Raw genomic sequence first — 26,310 nt, forward strand, 5'->3', positions numbered from 1 at the left:
ATACCTTGACTTTGTTGTCCTTAAGCCATTTTGCAAGAACTTCGGAAGTATGCATGGGGTCCTTGTCCATTTGGAAGACCCATTTGCGACCAAGCTTTAACTTCCTGACTGATGTCTTGAGATGTTTCTTCCACATAATTTTCCTGCCTCATGAAGCCATCTATTTTGTGAAGTGCACCAGTCCCTCCTGCAGCAAAGCACCCCCATAACATGATGCTGCCACCCCCGTGCTTCACAGTTAGGATGGTGTTCTTCAGCTTGCAAGCCTCCCCCTTTTTCCTCCAAACATAACGATGTTCATTATGGCCAAACAATTGTATTTTTGTTTCATCAGACAAGGATTTTTTCTTCTTCTGAGGTCTTAGCTGATTTCTTTTGATTTTCCCATGATGTCAAGCAGAGGCACTAACAGACTTGCCAAAACTATAGTTTGTTAAGACATTTGTGGAGTGGTTGAAAAACACAAGTTTTAATGACTCCAACCTAAGTGTATGTAAACTTCCGACTTCAACTGTACGTACATACATACATCCCACTTTCACATTTCCTCTGTCACACACAGCTCAAAAATCGACGAAAACTCTTCATTTCATTCTGCCCAAGTCCTTTGAGATGCATTAAAAAACGTTGTGCTCTGGTGGGGCAATAGAGACAGTCTTCATGGGATTCATCATTTCAGGAAATTGTCATCCTTTCCTCCCCCTGCACAGCCCACAGACTAAAAAAAAAAAAAAAAGAAGAATAATCATAATCATAAAATCTGAGTTAAATTTACTCTCCATGGTCTCCTGAGTGGCACTGCATCACAGTGCTAGCTGTGCCACTAGAAATTCTGGGTACGAGTCCACGCTCTGTCGCAGCCGGCCGCGACCCGGGGTGGTTCACAATTAGCCCAGCGTCGTCTAGGTTAGGGGAGGGTTTGACTGGCAGTGATGTCCTCTTCCCATCGCGCACTAGCGACTCCTGTGGCGGGCCGGGCACAGTGCATGCTGACACAGTCGCCAGGTGTATGGTGTTTCCTCCAACACATTGGTGCGGCGGGCTTCCCCGCTTTGTGTCAGGAAGCAGTGCGGCTTGGTAGGGTTGTGTTTCAGAGGATGCATGGCTCTCGACCTTCGCCTCTCCCAAGTCCGTACGGGAGTTGCAGCCATGAGACAAGACTATGTCTATCTTTAACAAGGATTACAAACCCAATCCTATGTTTCTGCTCAGCAGATCAGACCACAAAGGCAGGAGAGTGCGATTACTCTGTGGGAGCGGCTATGCTTCACGCATGCACACACAGGCGCACACACACCGACAATAACACCGGGTATCATCAGAAAACATCCTCCTCAGTGTAAATCCTGCCTGAGGGGAACAGCAGTGTGCGGATTGCATTTCCTGCATCTCCGGCTCCCTGTTTACATCGCCACTGGAGAGAGAGCGTGTGAGGGCAAGCGAGAGAGGGGTTTGTTCTGAATCCCCACATTCAGGGTGGAACCAAACCAGCAGGGAATCTCTCAAATGGGTAATTAGAGGGAAAAGGAAATTATACACAATGCAAATCTGTATTAGAACTTCATATGGATTCATGAACATTAAACCTGCACACAAACCTACCTAAAACACAAAACAAACTACAATGAAACAGTACCAGTTTACTACCTAGGATGAACCCATATAGGAACACATCGCACACAGACCTACATAACAAAGAATATATCTGTAGGTGCTACAAAGCAAACATTGGTGTCATATGAAACTTTATTGCTTGTTCTAATATTTAGTATTTTGCTTTAAAATAAAATTTCTTTCATTTATGAATATAGAAAAATATACAACTTATGATTTGGCAAATGTTTTATATTGTTAATGCTGTAATTGCAACGATTTTACTGAGTGACAGTTCATAAGGAAATCAGTAAATTTAAATAAAATGCATTGATCTAGGGATTTCACATGACTGAATACAGATATGCCAGGCCCAGCCAATTAGAATGAGTTTTTCCCCTACAAACAGGCCTTATTAGAGACATAAATACTCCTTAGTTTCATCAGCTGTCCGGGTGGCTGGTCTCAGACGATAGCGCAGGTGAAGAAGATGGATGTGGAGGTCATGGGCAGGCGTAGTTACACGTGGTCTGCGGTTCTGAGGCCGGTTGGACGTAAAAATGATGTTGGAGGCGGCTTATGGTAGAGAACATAACATTAAATTCTCTGGCAACAGCTCTGGTGGACATTCCTGCAGTCAACATGCAAATTGAATGTTTAGATTGAGAAAAATTAAAGGAAGAATTTCCCTTCTCATTGACTTCTCAAACCCCATTCTAGTCTGTTTTCCCGGATGTCTTGATGTTGCGCCTCTGGGTTTAGAAACTCTGTGGACCTGGGCTGTGATTGGTTACATTGCCTACTACACCAATTTCTCAGTATAAAATGGCCATTAATTTAACTAGCAGAGATCCCACTCTGGAACTTTGATATGGCGCGGTTGGTAGCCTAGTGGTTAGAGCATTGGGCCAGTAAATGAAAGGTTGCTAGATCAAATCCCCGAGCTGACAAGGTAAAAATATGTTGTTCTGCCCCTGAACAAGGCAATTAACCCACTGTTCCTAGGCCGTCATTGTAAATAAGAATTTGTCCTTAACTGACTTGCCTAGTTAAATAATAATACAATATTTTTTTTAAATATGCCCGTAGAGTGAGTGTATATATAACAATTGACAAATCATGATTTATATTCATAAATTAATACCAGTCATATTTCAGAGCAAGGGGTATAGCTTCATATGACACCAATGTTTTTGCTTTGTAGCATCTCTATAACATTATGTCTGAAAGGGTAAGTCTGTCCCGTGTAGCTCAGCTGTTAGGGCATGGTGCTTCCAATGCCAGGGTTGGAGGTTTGATTCACACAGTGGACCAGAATGAAGAAAAAAGTATGAAAATGTATGCACTCAGTACTGGTCATTCTGGATAAGAGGGCCTGCTAAATTTCAAATATAAGGGCTAGAATGTGATAAATATGCAAACTTTGATTAAATATTCCCAATTATGATTTTAGATAAAAATATATGTCAACAATCCTTCCTCCAAAAGACTATTCTATGACTTAAATTTGGTTTCATGAGAAATCACCCTGATATGCTTGTAGAGCCACTGTACCCAGTGAGCAGAGAGACAGAGGTCTGACTGGCTCAGGGCCAGGCCAACCCATGCATGTTAGGGGCTGAGGAATTGGATTGTCTCTTCAGCATTGGACTGGGCTTTAGATACAGCAACAGGGAGCCTAATCCTGTTTGGGCCAGGAATTTGATTTTGATTATTATCTCCATGGACCAGGCCGGGCTTACCCCCATTCCTGAGATGCGGTTATCCCCCACCCTGAGCCCAGCTGATTTGACCTTGTTAAGACGCTTTAAAGGAGATTATTCTACTTTTATCACTTCTAGTGAAGTGCACTCGCAAACATAGACTGCAAGGCAGGCCAAGCATGGCAGTCAAAACACACACACAACGCATGGACATGGAGGGCATACCAGCACACACACACACACACACAAAACACATGGGAGGGCACAAACACATTAGGGTTGAATAACGGGAACCCGGTTACCAAGAGTTACCGCCCAAAACCACTCCCTTTTCCTGGGAAAAAAACTGTGAGAAACGGGTTAATTATAATACATAGAATTATAATACATACACATGTGGAGTGGTTAAAAAAATTAGTTTTAATAAATGAATCCAACCTAAGTGTATGTAAACTTCCGACTTCAACTGAATGTACAGTACCAGGCAAAAGTTTGGACACCTACTCATTCAAGGGTTTGTCTTTATTTTTATTGTTTTCTACTTTGTAGAATAATGGTGAAGACATCACAGCTATGAAATGACACACACGGAATCATGTAGTAACCAAAAAAGTGTTAAAATGATTTGTTTATATTTGAGATTCTTCAACGTAGCCACCTTTTGCCCTTATGACAGCTCTGCACACTCTTGGCATTCTCTCAACCAGCTTCACCTGGAATGTTTTTCCAACAGTCTTGAAGGAGTTCCCACATATGCTGAGCACTTGTTGGCTGCTTTTCCTTCACTCTGCGGTCCAACTCATCCCAAACCATCTCAATTGGGTTGAGATTGGGTGATTGTGGACACCAGGTCATCTGATGCAGCACCGTATCCCTCTCCTTCCTCAGGCCCTTACACAGCCTGGAGGTGTATTGGCTCATTGTCCTGTTTAAAGCAAATGATAGTCCCACTAAGCACAAACCAGATGGGATGGCCATGCTGGTTAAGTGTGCCTTTTGAATTCTAAATAAATCATTGACAGTGTCACCAGCAAAGCGCCCCACACCATCACACCACCTCCATGCTTCACGGTGGGAACCACACATGCAGAGATCATCCATTCTCCTACTCTGCGTCTCACAAAGACACAGCAGTTGAAACCAAAAATCTCACATTTGGACTCATCAGAGCAAATTTCCACTGGTCTAATGTCCATTGCTCGTGTTCCTAGGCTCAAGCAAGTCTCTTCTTATTATTGGTGTCCTTTAGTAGCCCGATTCACACAGTCTTCTCTGAACAGTTGATGTCTGTTACTTGAACCCTGTGAAGCATTTATTTTGGATGCAATTTCTGAGGCTGGGAACTAATGAACATATCCTCTGCAGAGGTTACTCTTCCTTTCCTGTGGCGGTCTTCATGAGAGCCAGTTTTGAAGAAACTTTAAAATGTCTAAAATGTCTGTATTGACTGACCTTCATGTCTTAAAGTGATGATGGACTGTTGTCTCTCTTTACTTATTTGAGCTGTTCTTGCCATAATATTGGCTATTTGGTAAAGGACCATCTTCTGTATACCACCCCTACCTTGTCACAACACAACTGATTGGCTCAAACGCATTAAGAAGGAAAGAAATTCCCCAAATGAACATTTAACAAGGCACACCTGTTAATTGAAATGCATTCCAGGTGACTACCTCGTGAAGCTGGTTGAGAGAATGCCGAGAGCGTACAACGCTGTCATCAAGGCAAATGGTGGCTATTCTCAAATACATATACAGTGGGGCAAAAAAGTAGTCAGCCACCAATTGTGCATGTTCTCCCACTTAAAAAGATGAGAGGCCTGTAATTTTCATCATAGGTACACTTCAACTATGACAGACAAAATGAGGGGGAAAAATCCAGAAGATCCCATTGTAGGATTTTTTATGAATTTATTTTCAATTTATGGTGGAAAATAAGTATTTAGTCACCTACAAACAAGCAAGATTTCTGGCTCTCACAGACCTGTAACTTCTTCTTTAAGAGGCTCCTCTGTCCTCCACTCGTTACCTGTATTAATGGCACCTGTTTGAACTTGTTATCAGTATAAAAGACACCTGTCCACAACCTCAAACAGTCACACTCCAAACTCCACTATGGCCAAGACCAAAGAGCTGTCAAAGGACACCAGAAACAAAATTGTAGACCTGCACCAGGCTGGGAAGACTGAATCTGCAATAGGTAAGCAGCTTGGTTTGAAGAAATCAACTGTGGGAGCAATTATTAGGAAATGGAAGACATACAAGACAAGACCACTGATAATCTCCCTCGATCTGGGGCCCCACGCAAGATCTCACCCCGTGGGGTCAAACTGATCACAAGAACGGTGAGCAAAAATCCCAGAACCACACGGGGGGACCTAGTGAATGAGCTGCAGAGAGCTGGGACCAAAGTAACAAAGCCTACCATCAGTAACACACTACGCCGCCAGGGACTCAAATCCTGCAGTGCCAGACGTGTCCCCGTGCTTAAGCCAGTACATGTCCAGGCCCATCTGAAGTTTCCTAGAGAGCATTTGGATGATCCAGAAGAAGATTGGGAGAATGTCATATGGTCAGATGAAACCAAAATATAACTTTTTGGTAAACTCAACTCGTTGTGTTTGGAGGACAAAGAATGCCGAGTTGCATCCAAAGAACACCATACCTACTGTGAAGCATGGGGGTGGAAACATCATGCTTTGGAACTGTTCTTCTGCAAAAGGACCAGGACGACTGATCCGTGTAAAGGAAAGAATGAATGGGGCCATGTATCGTGAGATTTTGAGTGAAAACCTCCTTCCATCAGCAAGGGCATTGAAGACGAAACGTGGCTGGGTCTTTCAGCATGACAATGATCCCAAACACACCGCCCAGGCAACGAAGGTGTGGCTTCGTAAGAGGCATTTCAAGGTCCTGGAGTGGCCTAGCCAGTCTCCAGATCTCAACCCCATAGAAAATCTTTGGAGGGAGTTGAAAGTCCGTCTTGCCCAGCAACAGCCCCAAAACATCACTGCTCTAGATCTGCATGGAGGAATGGGCCAAAATACCAGCAACAGTGTGTGAAAACCTTGTGAAGACTTACAGAAAACGTTTGACCTCTGTCATTGCCAACAAAGGGTATATAACAAAGTATTGAGAAACTTTTGTTATTGACCACCATAATTTGCAAATAATTTCATAAAAAAATCCTACAATGTGATTTTCTGGATTTTTTTTCTTCTAATTTAGTCTGTCATAGTTGAAGTGTATCTATAATGAAAATTACAGGCCTCATCTTTTTAAGTGTTAGAACTTGCACTATTGGTGGCTGACTAAATACTTTTTTGCCCCACTGTATATATATTTCTTTAACACTTTTTTTTGGTTACTACATGATTCCATATGTGTTATTTTGTGGTTTTGATGTCTTCACTATTCTACAGTGTCGAAAATAGTAAAAATTAAGATAAACCCTTGAATGAGTAGGTTTGTTCAAACTTTTGACTGGTACCTTTATGTGTGTGTGTATGTTTCATTTCAATACTAGGTGTTATCTTCACAGGCAGCAGAGCATCTTTATGGAGGCTTATGTCCTCTCTCTGAATCGAGACGTGCTTACCTCACACACTTGGGCCAATACATACACACACGCGGGTGCACGCATTTTACACCCGCGCAGAGCAGGCACCTTTTTTTCGTCACACCAGATGGCATGTGTCACCGTATTACGGGAGTATTTCATTAACATTATGTGCATCCATCTGTTCTGTGCTTGGAGGCCCCACAGAGCTTTTTCATTTTGGTCACTTTACAGCACTGCACCACCAACAGTAGGCCCAGCCATACTGCATGTTTATATAGCCTAGAGTACTTCAAAGGTTGCATGTGGGTGAGGCTAAAGGTCAGAGGCCTGCATATGTAGGGCGCTCGGGCATAGATTATCCATTATATTTAACAGATGTGGCTGCTCTAACAATTAAAATACACGTCTTCAAAGATTGAAGGCAGTTGGGAGGTAAGATCAGGTGAGACTATTAAGAGGGCAGATACGCGTGTGAACAACTGATATAAAGTTGTTGTTTTTCAAAGTTGCCAGGATGTGACGTGTTCCTCTTGTCAGTCCACTCGTAACAACCTAAGCATTACAAAACGTTACAAAAATTCGATCAAATAAGCCTCACGTAGAAAATAAGCCATTACATGTTTTGTTGACCGAATTCCACACACTCATTTGGCCATACAAAAACTCCTGGCTTGGTGAAAATTCTGAAAAAAATACAAATAAAGGCCACCTGCTGGAAAGACCGAAGACGGGGCCCCTCGCTTCGCCACTTCTTCATTGGCTCAAGGCAAAAGTTGCTCCTTACCATAGATCTAGGATCAGATTACCCTACCTCAAACCCTAACATTAACCATTAGGAGATAAAAGAAAATTTCTGACCCTGTATCTGTGGTTAAAGGGCAACTCCTACCTGCCCCGGGTTGGAGCTGTGTTCAGAGTGAGGCTGATGTGGGAGGAACTTGTGTGGGAGGAACTTATGGGAAGAAACACTGGGGGCCCTCACTCCCTCTTACTTACTTTCTCTCTCTGCACTGGAATGCTCCACCTGAGGCTATTGACTCAAAGAACCTTTGGTATTTTAAACGTTTGCATACTGTGCTAAACACTGAGGAAACCAGATCCCCCCCCCCCCCAACTCTGTCTGGGGGCTACCAGCAGGGCCAGGCTGACTTCAGTGGTGCTGCAGGGCTGGGGCGGGAAGAGCTTCGAACAACCAGCTGGTGTTTTGCCCCTAAGTGCCTTTTGTTGACACAGGCTTGGTCTTGTGTAGGCAACATAACTGCTATTTGCTCTCTCTTTTCCACGGTTGGCTGGATGGATAGATAATGTTAGAGGTTAGAGCTCTTGGAAATTGAAGTCTGTCGAATAGGCTTGTGTAGAGATTTGGCTTAGTTATAATGATAATGGATTAGGCCTACTTATATCTAGCAGTTTTCACTTGGTCGCCAAGTGTTTTTTGATTTGCAAGTAAGGAAATGTGTAGCTTAGCATTTAGCCTAACTTTGTCCCTAGATTGTTAGAATACTGGCTATCAAAAGTCAGGAAATCTTTAAGTTATGGGAAAATTTGGCAAACCCTCATGTATCAGTCTGTCAGATCTGGAACTGGCCATGTGCCTTTAGGAAAAGGTGTCTACTATTAGACTACCACCTATCATCACAGTATCTACAGGCAGCCAGAGTGTGCCTTCCATTTTTTTTTTATAAAAAAAAATTCTCAGAACCTTTTAAGATCCATAATTGTTAGTGCCTGTGTTGCATTATTGAAATCAGAGGGGATATTAATTTGTATTTTGAAATGTTCTAAGCGTTGTCCAAAATCCCAATGGAGTGAGATTTTCAGGAAATTCCCGTAATGTCCTGATGGCATAGCAACTGCTCCATTTGGCTGCTGCTCAGCACTCACAAGACAGTTGCCTGCCCTGCACAGACAGCTGATAACCACATTACAAGATTTTGGCGATGAACGGCGGCGTGTATTCATGAATGGCAAATATTTGACCAATAAAAAATAATCACCTCTTCATCATTTTCTGTCCATTAGCAAGTGACTGAATCTCACCGGAGAAATCATCCAACCGAGGGAAACAGCGCCCCTCTCCCAGCATGTGTAGCCCATGTATCTGTCTGGACCAAAAGAGTAAGGCATGTTGCGGCTGTAGCATGTTGCGCATCTAGTAGAAAGCCTTCCCAGAAGAGTGTAGGCTGTTATAGCAGAAAAGGGGAGGACCAACTCCATAATAATTGTAATATTTGTGTTGTGGAGAAATGACCAGGCAGGAGACGGGAGTACCGTTAGTTTTCGTTTAGTCAAAAACCCCTCATGCTCTACAGTTCCCGGCATTCCAGTGCGCATGTGCATTTCCTATTAGGTGTAGTAACGTAACACTGCCGTAATGCATTACTGCTTAGTAACAGCACAGTAACTAATATAAACAGATGTAGATCCCAGATACTACAATAACGCTCATGATTTTGGAATGAGATGTTCGACGAGCAGGTGTCCACATACAGTGCCTTGCGAAAGTATTCGGCCCCCTTGAACTTTGTGACCTTTTGCCACATTTCAGGCTTCAAACATAAAGATATAAAACTGTATTTTTTTGTGAAGAATCAACAACAAGTGGGACACAATCATGAAGTGGAACGACATTTATTGGATATTTCAAACTTTTTTAACAAATCAAAAACTGAAAAATTGGGCGTGCAAAATTATTCAGCCCCCTTAGTTAATACTTTGTAGCGCCACCTTTTGCTGCGATTACAGCTGTAAGTCGCTTGGGGTATGTCTCTCTCAGTTTTGCACATCGAGAGACTGAAATTTTTTCCCATTCCTCCTTGCAAAACAGCTCGAGCTCAGTGAGGTTGGATGGAGAGCATTTGTGAACAGCAGTTTTCAGTTCTTTCCACAGATTCTCAATTGGATTCAGGTCTGGACTTTTACTTGGCCATTCTAACACCTGGATATGTTTATTTTTGAACCATTCCATTGTAGATGTTGCTTTATGTTTTGGATCATTGTCTTGTTGGAAGACAAATCTCCGTCCCAGTCTCATGTCTTTTGCAGACTCCATCAGGTTTTCTTCCAGAATGGTCCTGTATTTGGCTCCATCCATCTTCCCATCAATTTTAACCATCTTCCCTGTCCCTGCTGAAGAAAAGGCACTGTACGTTTTGGTCATGTAGTGCCACTGGCCTCAGATGATTTGAAGTTCAATCTGTAGCCTAGCCCTTTTAGGCTGGCGTTAACTAGCTAGCTAACTTAGTTGGGTCATTGTTGCCCACGCGAGGAAGCTAAGCAAGCAAGTATTTTAGCTAGGTAGCCTATGACAACAAAAAACATACTATAGGACAGAGCCATAGACCGTTTTGCCAACATGAAAGAGAGGATGACTACATTGCCGTTCAACCATGCCCCAGGACTACCTGACATGATGACTCCTTGCTGTCCCCAGTCCACCTGGCCATGCTGCTGCTCCAGTTTCAACTTCCACCTCACTGTGCTGCTGCTCCAGTTTCAACTGTTCTGCCTTATTATTATTCGACCATGCTGGTCATTTATGAACATTTGAACATCTTGGCCATGTTCTGTTATAATCTCCACCCGGCACAGCCAGAAGAGGACTGGCCACCCCACAGCCTGGTTCCTCTCTAGGTTTCTTCCTAGGTTTTGGCCTTTCTAGGGAGTTTTTCCTAGCCACCGTGCTTCTACACCTGCATTGCTTGCTGTTTGGGGTTTTAGGCTGGCTTTCTGTACAGCACTTTGAGATATCAGCTGATGTACGAAGGGCTATATAAATAAATTTGATTTGATTTGAACTAGTCTACAAGTAGGGTGAGTAAAAAAAAAAATGTTTTGCTTGCACGCACATAGAAATAAGCAACAGTGATTGGACAAAATAGTTTTTGATGTCCTTTTTAAGTTTGTTTTCAGTGTATTAAACTAAGCATATAGCCTTGATTTGACGTTTTAAATGTTTAAATTGAAATGGTTCTGAAGTAGCGGCAGAAGTGCTCATGTTGTCTTTGTGCTGACTTGTGTTGTGTAGTCTGTGGTTCTAAAATCAGTAGTTTAGTAAACTGTCAAACATTAACGAACTTTACCATGTTGCAGGTCATATAACTGTTTGTTACATCCAATAATTGCTTTGTGTACTTCACCAGACAGGTGTTGTTCTTCGGTTTTGTGATGAAACAGATGTATATTTAGTTGAATTTATTCCGCCACTGTGTGACTGTATTTTTGTTGTCATGGCCTTATCGTATATAACGCTGGAGTATGAATGGATGGGTTATAGAGCAAACAACGCAATTATCACAACGAAGGCTGTAATATGGATTTCTTTACATCGAGACTTCCGGGGCAGCTTGCAAAGCTGACCCGGCTGGAGTTTGAGAAGTGAACAATTATTCGTTAGTTAATTTTCTTGAAAGGTACGGGCACAACCTAGATTAAAGCCAATGTCTTAAATAGCTGAACATGTTAGTACTCCAACCTCCTGAAAGTGACAAACTGACACGTTTTCATTTTCGTCACACAAAAAAAAAAACGTTTTATCAAATAAGTTCCTTTTGATTTGATGACGGCCTGCACATACGCAGTTCTGCGCGAGACAACCGTTAGACCTGATTAAGTGTTTCTGCACATGAGCTTAGCTAGCCAATGTCACAATGATCGGGGATTTCTATCATACTGTATGTACTGTTTTTGGCTTCATCATTCACTGACATACTGTACGTTGGCATCGGATGTAAAGTAGTGATTGCGCCGTGGCAATGGTTAGACTGGATTGAGTCAACGGGAGTGGAGAAATTACCATTTTGTATAGGTTTTTGAGTAAACTATATTAGACCTACAGTTATTTATTTTAAATGAAATGCTACACATATTTAAGAGATTTCCCACTTGACACATTATGCGGTCAGCTGGAACAATAACACGATTTTGTTCCTATTTGGGTTTAAAGCTGCAGTGAGTTTGGCACAAAGACACAATTAGTCCATCTACCACCACTACTGCTTGTAAAGTAATGTGACTGTAACCGGAAAATAACTAAATTGAGGAACATAATCAGAACCGGGAACCAAAGTGATCTATACTGTTATTTTAAAAGCATGGGAACCGCTTGATAACATTATTTTAATGTTCAAGACATTCTTATTTCAGTCCCACAAAAAAAAAACACAAAGCACCTATGCAAAGACCTAACTCAAACTTATTCCAGTGTCTGCCGCCAGCTGAACATTTTTGCTAGTGTGTATGCAACCTGCCCCTCCCCTTCCAAAGCATAGGTTACTGTAGCCTACTAGCTATGTTTCAAGCGTGATTCAGAAATTAGGGAGAGATTTTAATTACAGAAGAATTGATAAACCTTTTCAATGCTAGTTACTTAGATACTATAGTTACCATGTTTCACATCAGATGTATTAACTACAAAAAGGTACGACGTAGTTTTAATTCTGTTGCCGCTCTGCACACAAACTTTTTAGCTAGCTATCTAACGTTAGCACTGGTCTAATGTTAAGCCAACTGTCGGAAGTTCATCCATAGAATGTGCTCCTCTGTAGGTATAATTCTGTAGGCCAAATTCAGATAATGCATGTCGCTTCAACCCAAGCCGCCTCCACCCTCTCTCACTCTCTCCATCTACATCATGTCAGTCGCATCTCGTGCCCTACACTTGTCTGTCCATCACGCATATAAACGACTAGGCTGTAGCTTCCCGGCTCCATAGCAAGCTGTTCTTTCCGCACTGATTGGAAAAGTAATTTTAATTTAAAAAAGGAACATTATAAACCGGTACTTTTTTGTTTGGAAGCTGTTCAGAACATATTTTGCAGGTTGGAACAGTAAAAAAAAAAAATCATAATGAAATTCTATTCAGAATGAAACGATTGTAAAATCATTTTGGTTCCAATCCTGATAACAATACAACACTCAGTCCTACTGGTGTGAGCCAGGCCAGATCTGATCTGATTTCACTGACATGTTTGATGGTGTTTCTGTGTCTCAGGCTTCATCGCAGCAGCTGAAATTCACGACCTCTGACTCGTGTGACCGAATCAAGGATGAGTTCCAGTTCCTCCAAGCACAATACCACAGGTACATTTTTTTAACACTCCAACCACAGCTTATCAGAGAAACTAGTATCTTTTGTTAAAAGGCAACTCCAACTTTCAACATCATTTTCATTTTCTCCAGTACAATACCAATGTTAACATATGTCCCCCAAAAAATATATATATATTTTTTTAATATGTAAAATGGCACATTTTCTACATTTTGTAGGAAAAAAACGTTCTGCCTAATGACATCAAAAGTTAAAACATTTGAATAACAGTGAATTTCAAACACAATGAGATTTGCGGTGATGTGGGGAGTAAGAAAATACCGTCCCTTGGGCTAGAAACTTGAAGGGTTTGAATTTTTATTTTTTTTACTTTAATCCTACCCCGTGATGTTACAGAGAAGTATTTTTTTAGGACCTTTTCTTTACAAACACAGATCATAGAAATACTCTGTTTTCACTCTGGTTTGGTGCTGGAGATAATGAATGAGGTTGAAAAATTGTGGAATTGTCCTTTATGATACAAACTCTTAATCACTTTATTAAGCATAACCATATTATATTTGTAGGTGAGAGTACAGATTAGAGCACTTGTTGAATTCTACTCTATTAAGTCATTGCCGTAAGCATGTGCACCACATGCTGCTTTTATCAAAATCACATGGGCATAACCTACATGATTAGAATACCAAATAATTCACAGCAAGACAAACACATTTTTGTGTCTTCGGCTGCATCTTTTTTTTAGGAGCAGATCAATAGATGTGTTTCACTTCCATTTGGAACCCGAGTCTACAACGCTGTTCTCTTTCATGTAATAGAAAACAGTGTCATGATGTACCACTATATACCACTATAGCCACAACCCAACAAGATTGTAGATGGTATAAGGTAATTAGTTTTACCTGGATTGAGATGTGCTGTTTAATTCATGACTTAAATGGAGTTTATGGACCGAGGAAGGTTTCTTCTTTATTGATTTCTAGCCTTTGAAGAAGCAGCTGCACTGCTCCGACTGCATCTGGTTTCCCCTCTTTACCTGTGGTATAGGAACTAGAGTGTGTACTGGCTAAGGTTCTTTCCTCCCTGTTTCATTGAGCTTCATCAGAGGAGAGCAAGATAAAAGCCTATGTTCTTTCGTTGTGTGAAATTCCTGTCGGTCTGATCATCAGTCTGTTCCTATAGCATGAACACCTCAGTGCCTGGGCTTTGGTGTGTAATTCCCCAGACCCCCCCCCCCCCCCCCCAATTTAACCCCCTTCAGAGGCAGACAGAAGCAGTTGAAAAGAATACCTGTTCTCTACACCAAATTCGTAGCATGCATATGCGCCGCCTATTGACTTGAGCTGAAGCGCCATAGACAAGGCTTTGTAGAACGCTGTGTTCAGCACTTTTAAAGGGAAATGTTCTGCAGGCGGTCTCCTGAGCATAGTAGTGAGCATTGTAACTGTCGCTCCCCCCTCCTTCACATGCATAAATAGTTCAGGGAATACATAAATCAAAATAAAGATGACAGCAGGAGCGATTTAGAGGCGGAAGGAGCGGCAATAAAACTCTATCAAAGTGTCGTTTGAGAGCGTCTCTCTGGACCCCTGGGCCGCATCCACCAATCACAGGCACACAAAGACAATCCCAATAGGGTCTCAGGTAGGGTGGCAGCAGGGGAGGCTGGTCGTCATGACAACCAACCTCTGTGTGGCTGCTGTTGGATTTTTTATTTTTTTTTAGAAGGGAAAAGCGATTTGGCTAAGTGGAGGCTGCAGGCGAAAGAGGAATAGAGATGGAGGGCCAGAGGGAGAGAGCTGTCTGAATGAAATGCGCCCCCTGAGCACTTGTTTGGTCAGGGAATCTGAGGACTGCTCTTGAATTGTAATGAGGTGGTTTATTCTTTAACCTTTTCACTTTGGGCTGGTTTAACATCGCCACTTTTATGATTCCATTTGCATCCACTATTTTTCCATGTAAGTGACAGAATCAGTGGTGGCTATGAGCAGCAGTTTCCCATTTAGGACCAATGATGAGAATCGCCACAGCTAATGATCTGCCTAATTAAGCCGTCATTCACAGTGGCACAGATCCAGATCCCAAAGACTATCTTAATGTAAATACACCATTATAAACCCTTGTTTGATGTAAACCCTTCTCCCTCTGTATCATTATTAATCAGAATGCTTTCCAGGGGGGACGTCAACACCGGAACCATTCTAATATGGTAACCAAGTTTGTGACAAGTGGTGTGACTTGGCCTCCTTTGTCCTGTCACCTCCTGTGACATCTGCAGTGAGCATGCTGACATGATTACAGCTAATGGCTGTCTGCGACGCCTCAGAGCTGCACATTCACCAACCAGCCACTATTTATAGGCAGGACATTTAAAAGCAATCTGGGTGTATATATTGGCCTTTTATTGGGGTTTATTTGGGATCCTTTGGTCGATTGACACCATGTTAGATCTGCTGAGGGAAGGATGAAATCATTTCCTGGCTCTCTGAAGAGATATGATGGATGCTTCCTATAGACAAAAAATATGTTCTGTTTTTCTCTCCTTTTTCTGCAGTTTGAAACTGGAGTGTGACAAGCTGGCAAGTGAGAAGTCTGAGATGCAGCGTCATTATATCATGGTGAGAGTCTGTGTGTGTGTTTCTATGATGTGTGTGTGTGTGTGATTGACCCTGCTCTGTCAGTCTGCCCCAGGGCCCGCTGGCCCAGTCACATGGAATCACATTCATACCAACTACTGTACAGGCAGGGGGATGTTAAACACTGCAATGATATGATATCTCAACAAAACATACTTTCACCTTTTTATTATGGGATAGTTTTGAATTTGGCACTATTTTAGTCTTACAACTGCAACATATTAGCAGTATTGCAGCGATGTTGAGCATATGATTTCTCTCTCTTTTTGTCATGTCTCTTATTTTACCCCCTCCTGTGTAGCCCTGTTCCCATCTATTTCTCTCTCTCCACTCCTTTTCTCCTGCCTCTCCCTCTTCTCTGTGTATTTCTATGTCGTTGTTCTCTCTCTCCTCCCTTCTATGATTCCTCCTCATCTCATCTGTGGTCTTTTTGTCTCTGATGTCGTTATGTCATCCTTCCCCTCTTCCCACCATCCTCCCCCTGACACATACTCTCCACCTCTAGCTAATCTCATTGTCTCTTGCCAGGCCTGTGTAGCTGTCTGATATTCTGTCTCTAATTGATCCGTTGACTGGCTTAATCTCATCTAATCTGTGCAGCGCTGCACTCGTATCCATCAGCGGGTCAGTGTGTGGAGCTTCAGCCCAGCCCCCCCCCCCCATTGCCTATCGGGTTCCCCCGCTTCGCCGCCTGCTAACGCAAGCACCTCCATTTCCCCAGCACCGTAATTGCTTTAGGGACATGCCGTTTGGGGTGGAAGGCTTACTCTCCTCTCTCGTGTGTGTGTGTGTATGTGTGTTTGTTTTAGAGCGTTGGAGCCCATGCCTTCACAGACCGAGAGGGTGATTTAACAGGGCAAATGCTGAGCCACTGGCCCGCTCATTAACACAGAACACACACCATCCCTTCTCACAGCGACACACAGAAGGACACCAATAACAGGATGTGTGTAAAGGGTTCGACCTGGTGTAATGACATGATACATGACACCCAGGAGATGGCTGCTGTAGACTGCTCTGTGGGACAGTCAGAAATGCATATAGACAATCTGTCTACAGGACATAATGTCATTTCCCTTTTTCCATTATTATACTGTATATATAATAACGCCGCGTCTTCCTTCTACTTTACAGTACTATGAGATGTCCTATGGGCTGAACATCGAAATGCACAAGCAGGTAAGTCTCTCGTGCTACATTAATAGGAACCACTTCTTCAGCAGTGATATCTGAGAGAGGAATCTGTTCTTCTCCTTGGGTGTGCCGACTAGTCGGACAAAACAAGAATCTTAATGGTTATGGGCAATTTCCTAGGTACGATTATGATCAAAGTATTTTTTGTTATCCTTGATCGGGGTGCCAGCACGCATCTTTCCCATGTCAATCAGTCGTGCGAGGTTCTAGGTGGTCTTAAATGACTCAACTGGCTGTAAAGAGAAGGGTGGGCTGTATGTTGATCCTGCTGCCCTGATTGGCTGTATTTTTCCATCCACTTGCTTCAGAATTTCACCTGATCAGTTTTTGGTCTGATCATTTGGATTTCTGCTGCCTGTTACTATGATAAATCACATGGCGAGGATTTGCTATCAATGTGCGTAATATCTAACAAGCGGTGCAAGCGTAGGAGAAGAAATATGAACTGCTGCTGCGCATTATGAGTGACAGATAGCAAACGTGGCTGCCCCTGCAAGTTGAGGACACACACACCCTTCTGTTCACTGCTCTTAATTTGCAGTGAGAATGTGCAGAGAGGTGTTTTGTCAACATCTACCAATCACGAGTATCATCCGATCCGACTATCAACTGTCAACTTGCGGATACGAGTATGACCATGTCGGCACACCCCTACTTCCCATCATGCTGCCTGTAGACAGACGGACAGTGAATCATCTCTCTGTGGCATCGATGAGAAAGCATCATTACTCGCAGAGGGATTGTTCTAATGGAAGGAGCAGTACAGTACTGCACAGGTTAAAGCTCTAATCTAGGTATATTCCTACATGATCAGTGGAAGAGTAGCGTACTACTGTCTAAGGGGCTCATCTGGTGCCCATTGATCAGGGGGTGTGTGGAGTAAATAATGGGCAGGCTGCTGGGGTAGAGCGATGTGCCTCTGTGGACCTGGCTTTATCTGTGACCTCGTCTGGCGATCGCGGCCACCCTAAAAGATTGACGGTTCCTCCCTGATAGCCACACCGGCAGCATGGAACACGCAGTGAAAAATAGCATCACAAACACGCTCGCTGGTCGCACACACACACACACACACAAGTGCATACACAGCCTCCACTCTGCCTCATGAGTACAATTCATCACCCCTACTCCTTTATTTGACGGGGATGAAATATTTAGAAATTCAGAGGCGAGAAAGAGCGAGGGGAGCTGTGTGTGTGTATCCCCACTTATGTTTGCCTATATGTGTGTATCCGCATTTTTGTTAGCCCGTTTGTGTGAGTGTGTGTGTGCGTGCTTTGTGTGCCTTTGTGTGTGTGAGTGGGTGCAGATGAACTGCGGCAGCATTAGAGTTGAAATTGAAGGGGGTGTGTAGAACTGAATGTCGAGGAGAATTCACATCTGGGTTTTGTGTTCAGCCTGCTCTCTTCCTCCTCCCACTCTCCCTCGCTTTCTCTCTCTCCTCCTGAGCGTTCTGTTCTCTCCAGCTGAGGGGCTCCAGACAGTTTAGTCTGGGATTGTGCCAGGGAGATATTGAAAAGGGGTTATTCGTGTTTCTTCTTTCTCTCTGCTTTTTATATTTATTTATTTAAAAAATAAATAAAAATGTCCTTGCCAGTTGCGAGGCCTCTCTCCGGTTAGCCTAGATGAATTGTGCTCCCGCCTGACAAAACATTTGGCATCTCCTCTTATTTTTGTGTGTGTGATGTGATCTTGCGTGTGTGTGTATAGAAAGAAGAGTGGCGAGACAAAATACATTTTTAGAGGAGACAGCAAGCGATGTCGGTGCGCATGATAGTGATAAGAGTGTAATGGTGCATGGTAAATGAATGTGATGAGGTCTCTTCTCAGATATCACGCTGAATTAGAAAGTAACACAATTAACACTGTGTTGCATATCTGAGTTGGTTATGAAAATCACTGCCCGAACATGGTGTGTGTGCGCGTGTGCGTACAGATGTGTGATCTTAATTTGACCTACATTGTCACAGCAAAATAATCCTGCATGTTGCTTGATCGGTGGTTAGGCTACTTGAAAAGTGCAATACTGTTAATATAACTGTGGGTTTTCAGTGAATTTTATGTACACTACCGTTCAAACCAGTTTGCGCTGTTCCGTGAAGGGAGTAGTACACAGTGTTGTACAAGATCTTCAGTTTCTTGGCAATTTCTCGTATGCAATAGCCTTAATTTCTCAGAACAAGAATAGACTGACGAGTTTCAGAAGAAGGTTATTTGTTTCTGGCCATTTTGAGCCTGTAATCGAACCCACAAATGCTGATGCTCCAGATACTCAACCAGTCTAAAGAAGGACAGTTTTATTGCTTTTTTAATTAGCACAACAGTTTTCAGCAGTGCTAACATAATTGCAAAAGGGGTTTCTAATGATCAATTAGACTTTTAAAATGCTAAACTTGGATTAGCTAACACAATGTGCCATTGGAACACAGGAGTGATGGTTGCTGATAATGGGCCTGTGTACGCCTATGTAGCTATTCCATAAAAAAATCTGCCGTTTCCAGCTACAATTGTCATTTACAACATTAACAATGTCTACACTGTATTTCTGAACAATTTGATGTTATTTTAATGGACATTTTTTTTTTTTTGTCTTTGAAAAACATTTTTAAGTGACCTCAAACTTTTGAACGGTAGTGTAAATCGGTGCAGGAAAATTATCCGCAACAAAAGAGTGATCAAATTAAGGTCCTATGTTCTGTGTGCTTGTTGTAAAGTGCCCTTTGGGTGCATTGGGTTTGTGTTGTGAGACTGATGGGTGTTAAATGAAGCTAAGGGCTGAAGTGTTTTATCTCCTCAGGCTGAGATTGTGAAGAGATTAAACGGGATCTGTGCCCAGGTCCTCCCTTATCTGTCCCAGGAGGTAAGACCACCCTCTAACCCCTGACCCTTTACCCCTAACCCCAACCCCACATTGCGCCCTTAGCCTGGAATGAGATCATTCTCATTTGACCACTCCTCCTCCCTCCCTGTATTATATTTTTCTCTGTTCTCCCTCCATTCATCATTGAGAGCCCTGTAATCAAAGGGGCCAGTGCGCTCTGCTGTGATCCAGATAAGATGTGCTCATTTATGTCCATGACAAGATGACCCTGACCCATTCCAACATGGGAGTAGACCATTGATTCTCCATCAGAGCCCTATGTTCTGTTAGTGGTGGCTGGTTGAATAACTGAATGGGTGAGGAGCACAGGGTCAGTGTTGGTAGTGTTGATCCATCTACTTACCCCCCCTGTGTGTGTTTGTACCCCAGCACCAGCAGCAGGTCCTGGGGGCCATCGAGAGGGCCAAGCAGGTCACCCCTCCAGAGATGAACTCCATCATCCGGGTAGGCTGCTCCCTCCAGCCCCTCCTCTGTGGGGTTACTGCTACTCTGTCACTATTTCACTATATATCGCTCTTTTATGATGCATCTGCTGTCCTGGGGTTTCCTTTAGCTTTGTCTGGTGTTTTAGGTATTGAAGATGATGATAAACGATCTTTGTGTGTATGTTACACTGAGTGTACAAAACATTACGAACACCTTCCTAATATTGAGTTGCACCCCCTTTTACCCTCAGAACAGCCTCAATTTGTCAGGTTGTGGACTCTACAAAGTGTCAAAAGCTTGTGTCAAGTTGTCTGGATGTACTTTTGGTGAGGGACCATTCTTGATACACACATGAAACTGTTCCGTGTGAAAAACCCAACAGCATTGTAGTTCTTGGCACATTTAAACCGGTGCACCTACTACCATACTCCGTTCAAAGGCACTTCCGTCATTTGTCTTGCTCATTCACCCTCTGAATGGTACACATACACAATCCATGTCTCAATTGTCTCAATGGTTAAACCTTATTTAACCTGTCTCCTCTCCTTCATCTACACTGATTTAAGTGAATTTAACAGGTGACATCAATAAGGGATCATAGTATTCACCTGGATTGATCTGGTCAGTCGGTCATGGAAAGAGCAGGTTTTCCTAATGTTGTACACTCGGTGTATGTATATGTCACATGTGGCCGGTGGTACCTTAATTGTGGAGGACATGCTCTTTGTAATGGCTGTAACAGAATATATGGAATTGTTCAAACACATGTGTTTGATGCCATTCCAGCCATTGTTATGAGCTGTCCTCCCCTCAGCAGCCTCCTGTCGTTTATGTATAATGTGTGTCTACATGTGTTTATCATATACCCTCAGTGTATGTGCATATGTGTGCGTGTGAGAGCCATATGCACCCATCTGTACCTCCCCTGTGTTTGAGCTGTGTGTTTGTTGTCCGCAGCAGCAGCTCCAGGCTCACCAGCTGTCCCAGCTCCAGGGTCTGGCCCTGCCCATGACCCCCATGCCCCTGGGCCTGAGCCAGTCCACCCTGCCGGCCGTCACCTCCTCCTCAGGCCTCTTCTCCCTCTCCTCCATCCTTGCCTCGCAGGCCCAGCTGGCCAAGGAAGAGAAGGCGTCACGTGAGGGAGCCGACAACCACCGTGAGGAGGATGGGGACAAGTCCGACTAGAGCTCCCTCTCTTTCTCCCTCCACCGCATATCAGCAGCATCGGAGGGCTGTGGTCCTGTATACCTGCTATGTATCCATGCCAGCCTTCCTCTTCTCCCCTACGCCCTTCTCCCTAATCGTCCTACTTATATTTGCCATGCTTGTTTTTAAAATCTACTCTATTTTTCTCTCGCTCTCTTGTCCTATCTGATGCTTTTGCCGTCATTCCAACTATGTACAGTGTTGTTGTTTTTTTTAATACAATCTCTTCAGATATCGTTTGATTTGAGCTTGATTTCTTTTATTAATTGTGTATTCTTGTCACGGACCACCAACGGTCCCTTTTCCTTCCATTCTGACCACATTTTCACTCTTTACTCTCCCTCTTTTAAAGGAGGAGTTTCCTTTTTCACAACCAAATCTCTGTTTTTGATGTAAATGGCACGTTGTATAAGGGTCCAGACACCTTTTTTGTGATTTCAAATGTTTTTGAGAAATAAAGCTTTTAGTGTAGTGATGCCGGTCGTTAGATGTTGTACACATGAAATTGTCATTCCAAACTTTATCCTCAACGTTATATTCCATTTTGTTGCGACTCAAGCTATATCTCTCCGTCCATTCTACATGTAATGGCCAAAAGAAAAGAAAGACTTGATTAAATAAGGGATACGAAGTGTTTTGAAAGCATGAGGTGCTTCCACAGGAAGTTCCAGACACTTGTAGATTCTATGGCAAGGCGTGTTGAAGCTGTTCTGGTGGCCCAATGCCCTATGAAGACACTTTGTGTTGGTGTTTTTCTTATTTTGGCAGTTACATGCAGCAAGCTACACGGAAAATGGAACAGCTGGATAGGGGAAACTACTTGAGTCGCCAAAAGGGAATATAACATTCTGGATAAAGTTCGGGAATGACACAATTTCATGTGTACAGCATCTAAAGCCCTGCATCACTAGTATAAGCTTTGCTGTTTCTACAAAAACATATTTGGGTGTTTTTGGAACTTTTGTTCGTGTTTTTTCGGGGCCCCCATACTACATGACGAGGACAAAGAATTGATATGCTGTTTGGGTTAAGTTCCTCAAACTTGAAATCACAAAAGAGTCTAGACTGTACTATAACATGCCATTTACATCAAAAATAGAGATTTGGTTGTGAAAAAAGAAGAGGAAACTTCTCCTTTAATCACACTCTCCTCCCCTCCATTTTGCTCATTTTGTGTTCTTTCTCATACGTGGATATTTGTTTGCACGCCACTGTCGCTGAGCGTCTCCTTCCTCCCTTTTTAACCAGGGCCCATCTGGGACCCTGAATGTCACACAGTATAATTGGAATAACAAACCAGAAGAGATCCAACAGACAGGCTCGCGTCACACAGCTCTCTAGCCTCTGTTGTGTCAACTTGATTCGATCGGTTGGTGTACACAACTTTGTTGCTCCATCGTAAAGAGACTCTTAGATGAGCTACATTTAAACGGGTCTATGGACGTCTGAATCCTAACTTGAAAATCCTGCATTGATAGTTGGGTGCACTTCGATTTTCAGGTTAGTATTCGCCCCCAAGGTGAAGGAGGGTAGTTGAAAGACGTCAGTCTTCTTGGGGAATAGTGTAACTAGGTAATTCCAGTCCCTGATGGCTATAGTTGGGAAAGACTCATTCCTGTCTTAATGCCATATAAAGCTGTGCTCTTACGTAGTCAAACTCTAGTGCTGCTTTTAGTCGTTTTAAGAAAGTAGGACGTATTGGGAAAAAATACTTCTAGATAAGTAGAGAGATGTATAATAAAAATTGTATATGGGAAATGAAAAACACCTTAGAGCTACTTTCATGCTGTTTCTCTTCAAGTCTGTGCTATCAGTCCTCCTAACAAATCCACCCCCTATGACAAATTCCCCAAAGAACCCGGTCTAACCCACTGAGCTGCTTTAGACATATCCACACACAGCAGCTTCCATGAAAGGCATGCTATCAGTACTATAATAACAGTCCGAATGTCCAGATCGCAGTGATGATAACATTGTGGAAGGTAGAAAAGACCTTCAATCTTTTTTTCTCCTTTCTGTAAAGTGCACTAATATTATGTTTTGGTGGTGATGCAGTAGAGGAGAGTAGTTGCCTCCAACACTAGAGGGCAGTAAGTGTTTCAGAAAGCAGCTCTGACGTCCATTGAGTCACCTCTTTGAACAGGAGTCCTCCGGTCTATTTTAGGAAACGGGTTGACATCTCTGTCAACCCCTATTGTTAGGCAGCGGCATTGAACATATGCAAAATGTCCACTCAGCCCCGACTATCTTTTTACTCAAAGATGAATCTCTGTATAAGAAAAAATGATACATGATTGAGCTTTCTCTTGTATACAATACATTAACAGCACTCATATTTTAATCTATTGTCCATGGCCAATGAATAGTTAACGTACTGTTTTTTTTTTGCTGTTCTTTGAGTAGATAAAGCACAACTAGCCACTGTTTAATGTGCATTTACAAAAATATATCTTTCCCAAACATGTTTCTCACAACCTATTGGAGAAACAGAGCGAGAAACGACAGCTTGATACGATATTACCTGGCCCCTTGAGTGCCGATGTAGGCTAGAACTGAAGCTGTACCTGGACTTGAAGAAATAATTATGTGAATATCATAATCTCTTCTGATTCCCAGGATCATTCAATTCAAAGTCCCATTAACCAGCTCTGCAAACGTTATGACAATACGTTCGGTAATCACCCGAAATATGGCACTCCATTTAGTATGATATGTTACGTTTCGTATGGTATGTATTAATTTGTGTATGTCCATCATCCATTTTGTATGGTATGATAGGTTACAAATTGCAAATGTTTTGTTAAGAATTCAATTTGTTGTTGCTAAGGTTGGCTAGGTGGCTAACGTTTGCTAGTCTAGGGTTTAAGGCTTAAGGATGGGGGGAGTGTTATCTAGCATGCTAAGTAGCTAAAAAAGTATTTGCTAAAGTTGTCCGTGATGAAATTCGAACCCGCTATCTTTTTGTTTGTTAGATGTTCACGTTATACTCCCATCCACCCATCCACCCCAACCAACCAACCAACCAACCTCCTTCCTTTCTTTTGGCTTAAGTTACATTGTTTTATGTAAACAATGTAACAAATACTAATTTGAGTGACCTGGATTTACGTTTACTATGTTACGTCTAGTCTGAGACGGGCTGTTTTTGGAAGTACATGCTGTGTGTAAATGCAGTAATGACAATAGTTGCTCCGCCAAACTCTATATTTTGGTGAGTTCCGAACATATGTTTTACAACGTTTGCAGAGCTGGTTAATGGGACTTTGAGTTGAAGAATCCTGGGGGTCAGAGGCGATGTCGTCATATTCATCATCTCCCAGGTACTAGTTCGGGCTACGACTGAGGTCTAGAACCTTGGGTTGAATGTCCAGGCAGTCCTAGAGCTATGGGGAATATAGAAGATGTGTGTGATGGTGACTGTGGTGGTTTTACTGTAAGATTCATTGGGAGGTAATTGGTGTTATTGTCTGACCATTGTTTTGATCCCAGCCTGTGATACAGCATGTGATGTACTGTATGTTTTTTGTATTTCCCTTATATTAATAGACATTCTCCGTTCTGTTTTTGGTGGGTTACACTGTGAGGGTATATAGATCTGTGTAAATTTCCTAGATAACTCTGAGATGATTCCATAGCCGTATGTGAATGCATTCATAAACCTCTGTAATATTAGATTTGAACGTTGGTCAGTCAGTGGTGAACCTGGGATTGACGTGTGGCTCTCTAAGCTTGTGAGCACAACTTACTCCTATGGACTTAAACAGTAGTGATATGCAACGAGTGTGAGTAGCTAGATGCACACAAACGCATGTCTCTTGGGGAACTATATTCCTTTCTATTAGCGAAGAAATGTTTAAAAAAAAAAATTGGTACACATTCTCTGTGATCAATGCACTTGTTTGAATATTATCGCTATAAAATAGAATGAGAGTAAAAAGCTGTTAAATGAACTATGTGTTTGTTTAGTAGATGGGGACCAGTTTATGTATACAGTTATACATATAAAGCTTTACGTGTATATGGCTGCATCTTCTGTCTGTCCTGGATGGTTCCTGTGCTATGTCCTACAGTACTGATGTGACACTAGAGGAACTGCAGTACTTTGACCTATACCTGACCCAATCGCTTGCCCTTTCCCCAAAGCGTGAAGCATTGTAAGCATTTTGAGCTTTGTAAAGGTCATTTTTTAAATACTTATTTTGTGTATAATGTAAAACCTAAAGTGTGTACTTTGGCAAAAAAAAAGAAAAAAAGTGTAATGAAATCATAGCTTCATTTAAACAAGGTGAAATATAAAAAGTAACACATTTACTATACATAACTGAAATGTTCTGCAGTAAGGAAGTACTTATGGTGCCTTACAAATAAAGTCAATCAAATCAGCTGTGTGTGTTTGTCATTATGTATCTACTACTCCAAGAGGCCATGGTGAAAATGCAGTGGAGCTCTAGTATATTTTCAGTATTACTGCTAGATAAAGTATGACATTCACATGACTAATACTCTGCCAATCGATGTACTGTATCATATAAATAGTCTCATATGGACATTGTCAATGCCTCTGGAGCTTTGAGGTCCTTGTAGTTCATTGTAACTCCACAAGGCGGAAGTGTTGATTTAAAAACACCCTGTCTCATTTCTACTCTGGGCTGAATAATGCTCCGAGGTATTCCTCCATGTACTCCTCTGGCACAGAGAATGGGATGTCTGCTCTGTGGGGTTCCTGATTTAGGTTTAGAAATTCTCCACCACATGTTCTGTTTTATTATAACATTGGAGACATGACCCAGTTGGCACCTCCGCAAAACTCTTGTGTAGATATTCCATCTATCAATCAAATGCATAACTTGTCATCACATTCAGTTATTTCTCATTACACGCACACATATATGCAGTGTTACGCATACACAGGCAGTTACACACACACACACACACTCTTCCTATTGGTTATTTTGTGTGTGTGGTTCCAGTCCTCTTCCTCCTCTCCTTCCTGCTCTGCTCTCTCTCAATCCATGGACTCCTCTGGATCTGAGCCCGGCATTTAAATAAATATGAAAGTGC

General features: G+C 42.4%; 1 protein-coding gene across 2 annotated transcripts in view; it reads left to right on the top strand.

The window, feature by feature from the left end:
* Window positions 1-25,631, top strand: part of LOC109902530 (TLE family member 5) — a 36,902-nt gene extending 11,271 nt beyond the window's left edge. Inside the window, exons 2-7 of one of the 2 annotated variants that reach the window (XM_020498953.2) lie at window positions 12,850-12,938; window positions 15,461-15,524; window positions 16,677-16,721; window positions 19,534-19,596; window positions 19,987-20,061; window positions 21,001-25,631. In XM_020498953.2, the coding sequence (XP_020354542.1) occupies window positions 12,850-12,938; window positions 15,461-15,524; window positions 16,677-16,721; window positions 19,534-19,596; window positions 19,987-20,061; window positions 21,001-21,228 (564 nt within the window). In that variant the 3' untranslated portion in view covers window positions 21,229-25,631. The remainder of the gene's footprint in view (window positions 1-12,849; window positions 12,939-15,460; window positions 15,525-16,676; window positions 16,722-19,533; window positions 19,597-19,986; window positions 20,062-21,000) is intronic. The other variant, XM_020498954.2, reaches the window with a different exon arrangement.
* The last annotated feature ends 679 nt before the right edge of the window (window positions 25,632-26,310 follow it).

The sequence above is a fragment of the Oncorhynchus kisutch genome, linkage group LG13 (assembly GCF_002021735.2).
Source record: "Oncorhynchus kisutch isolate 150728-3 linkage group LG13, Okis_V2, whole genome shotgun sequence".
NCBI classification, from domain to species: domain Eukaryota; kingdom Metazoa; phylum Chordata; class Actinopteri; order Salmoniformes; family Salmonidae; genus Oncorhynchus; species Oncorhynchus kisutch.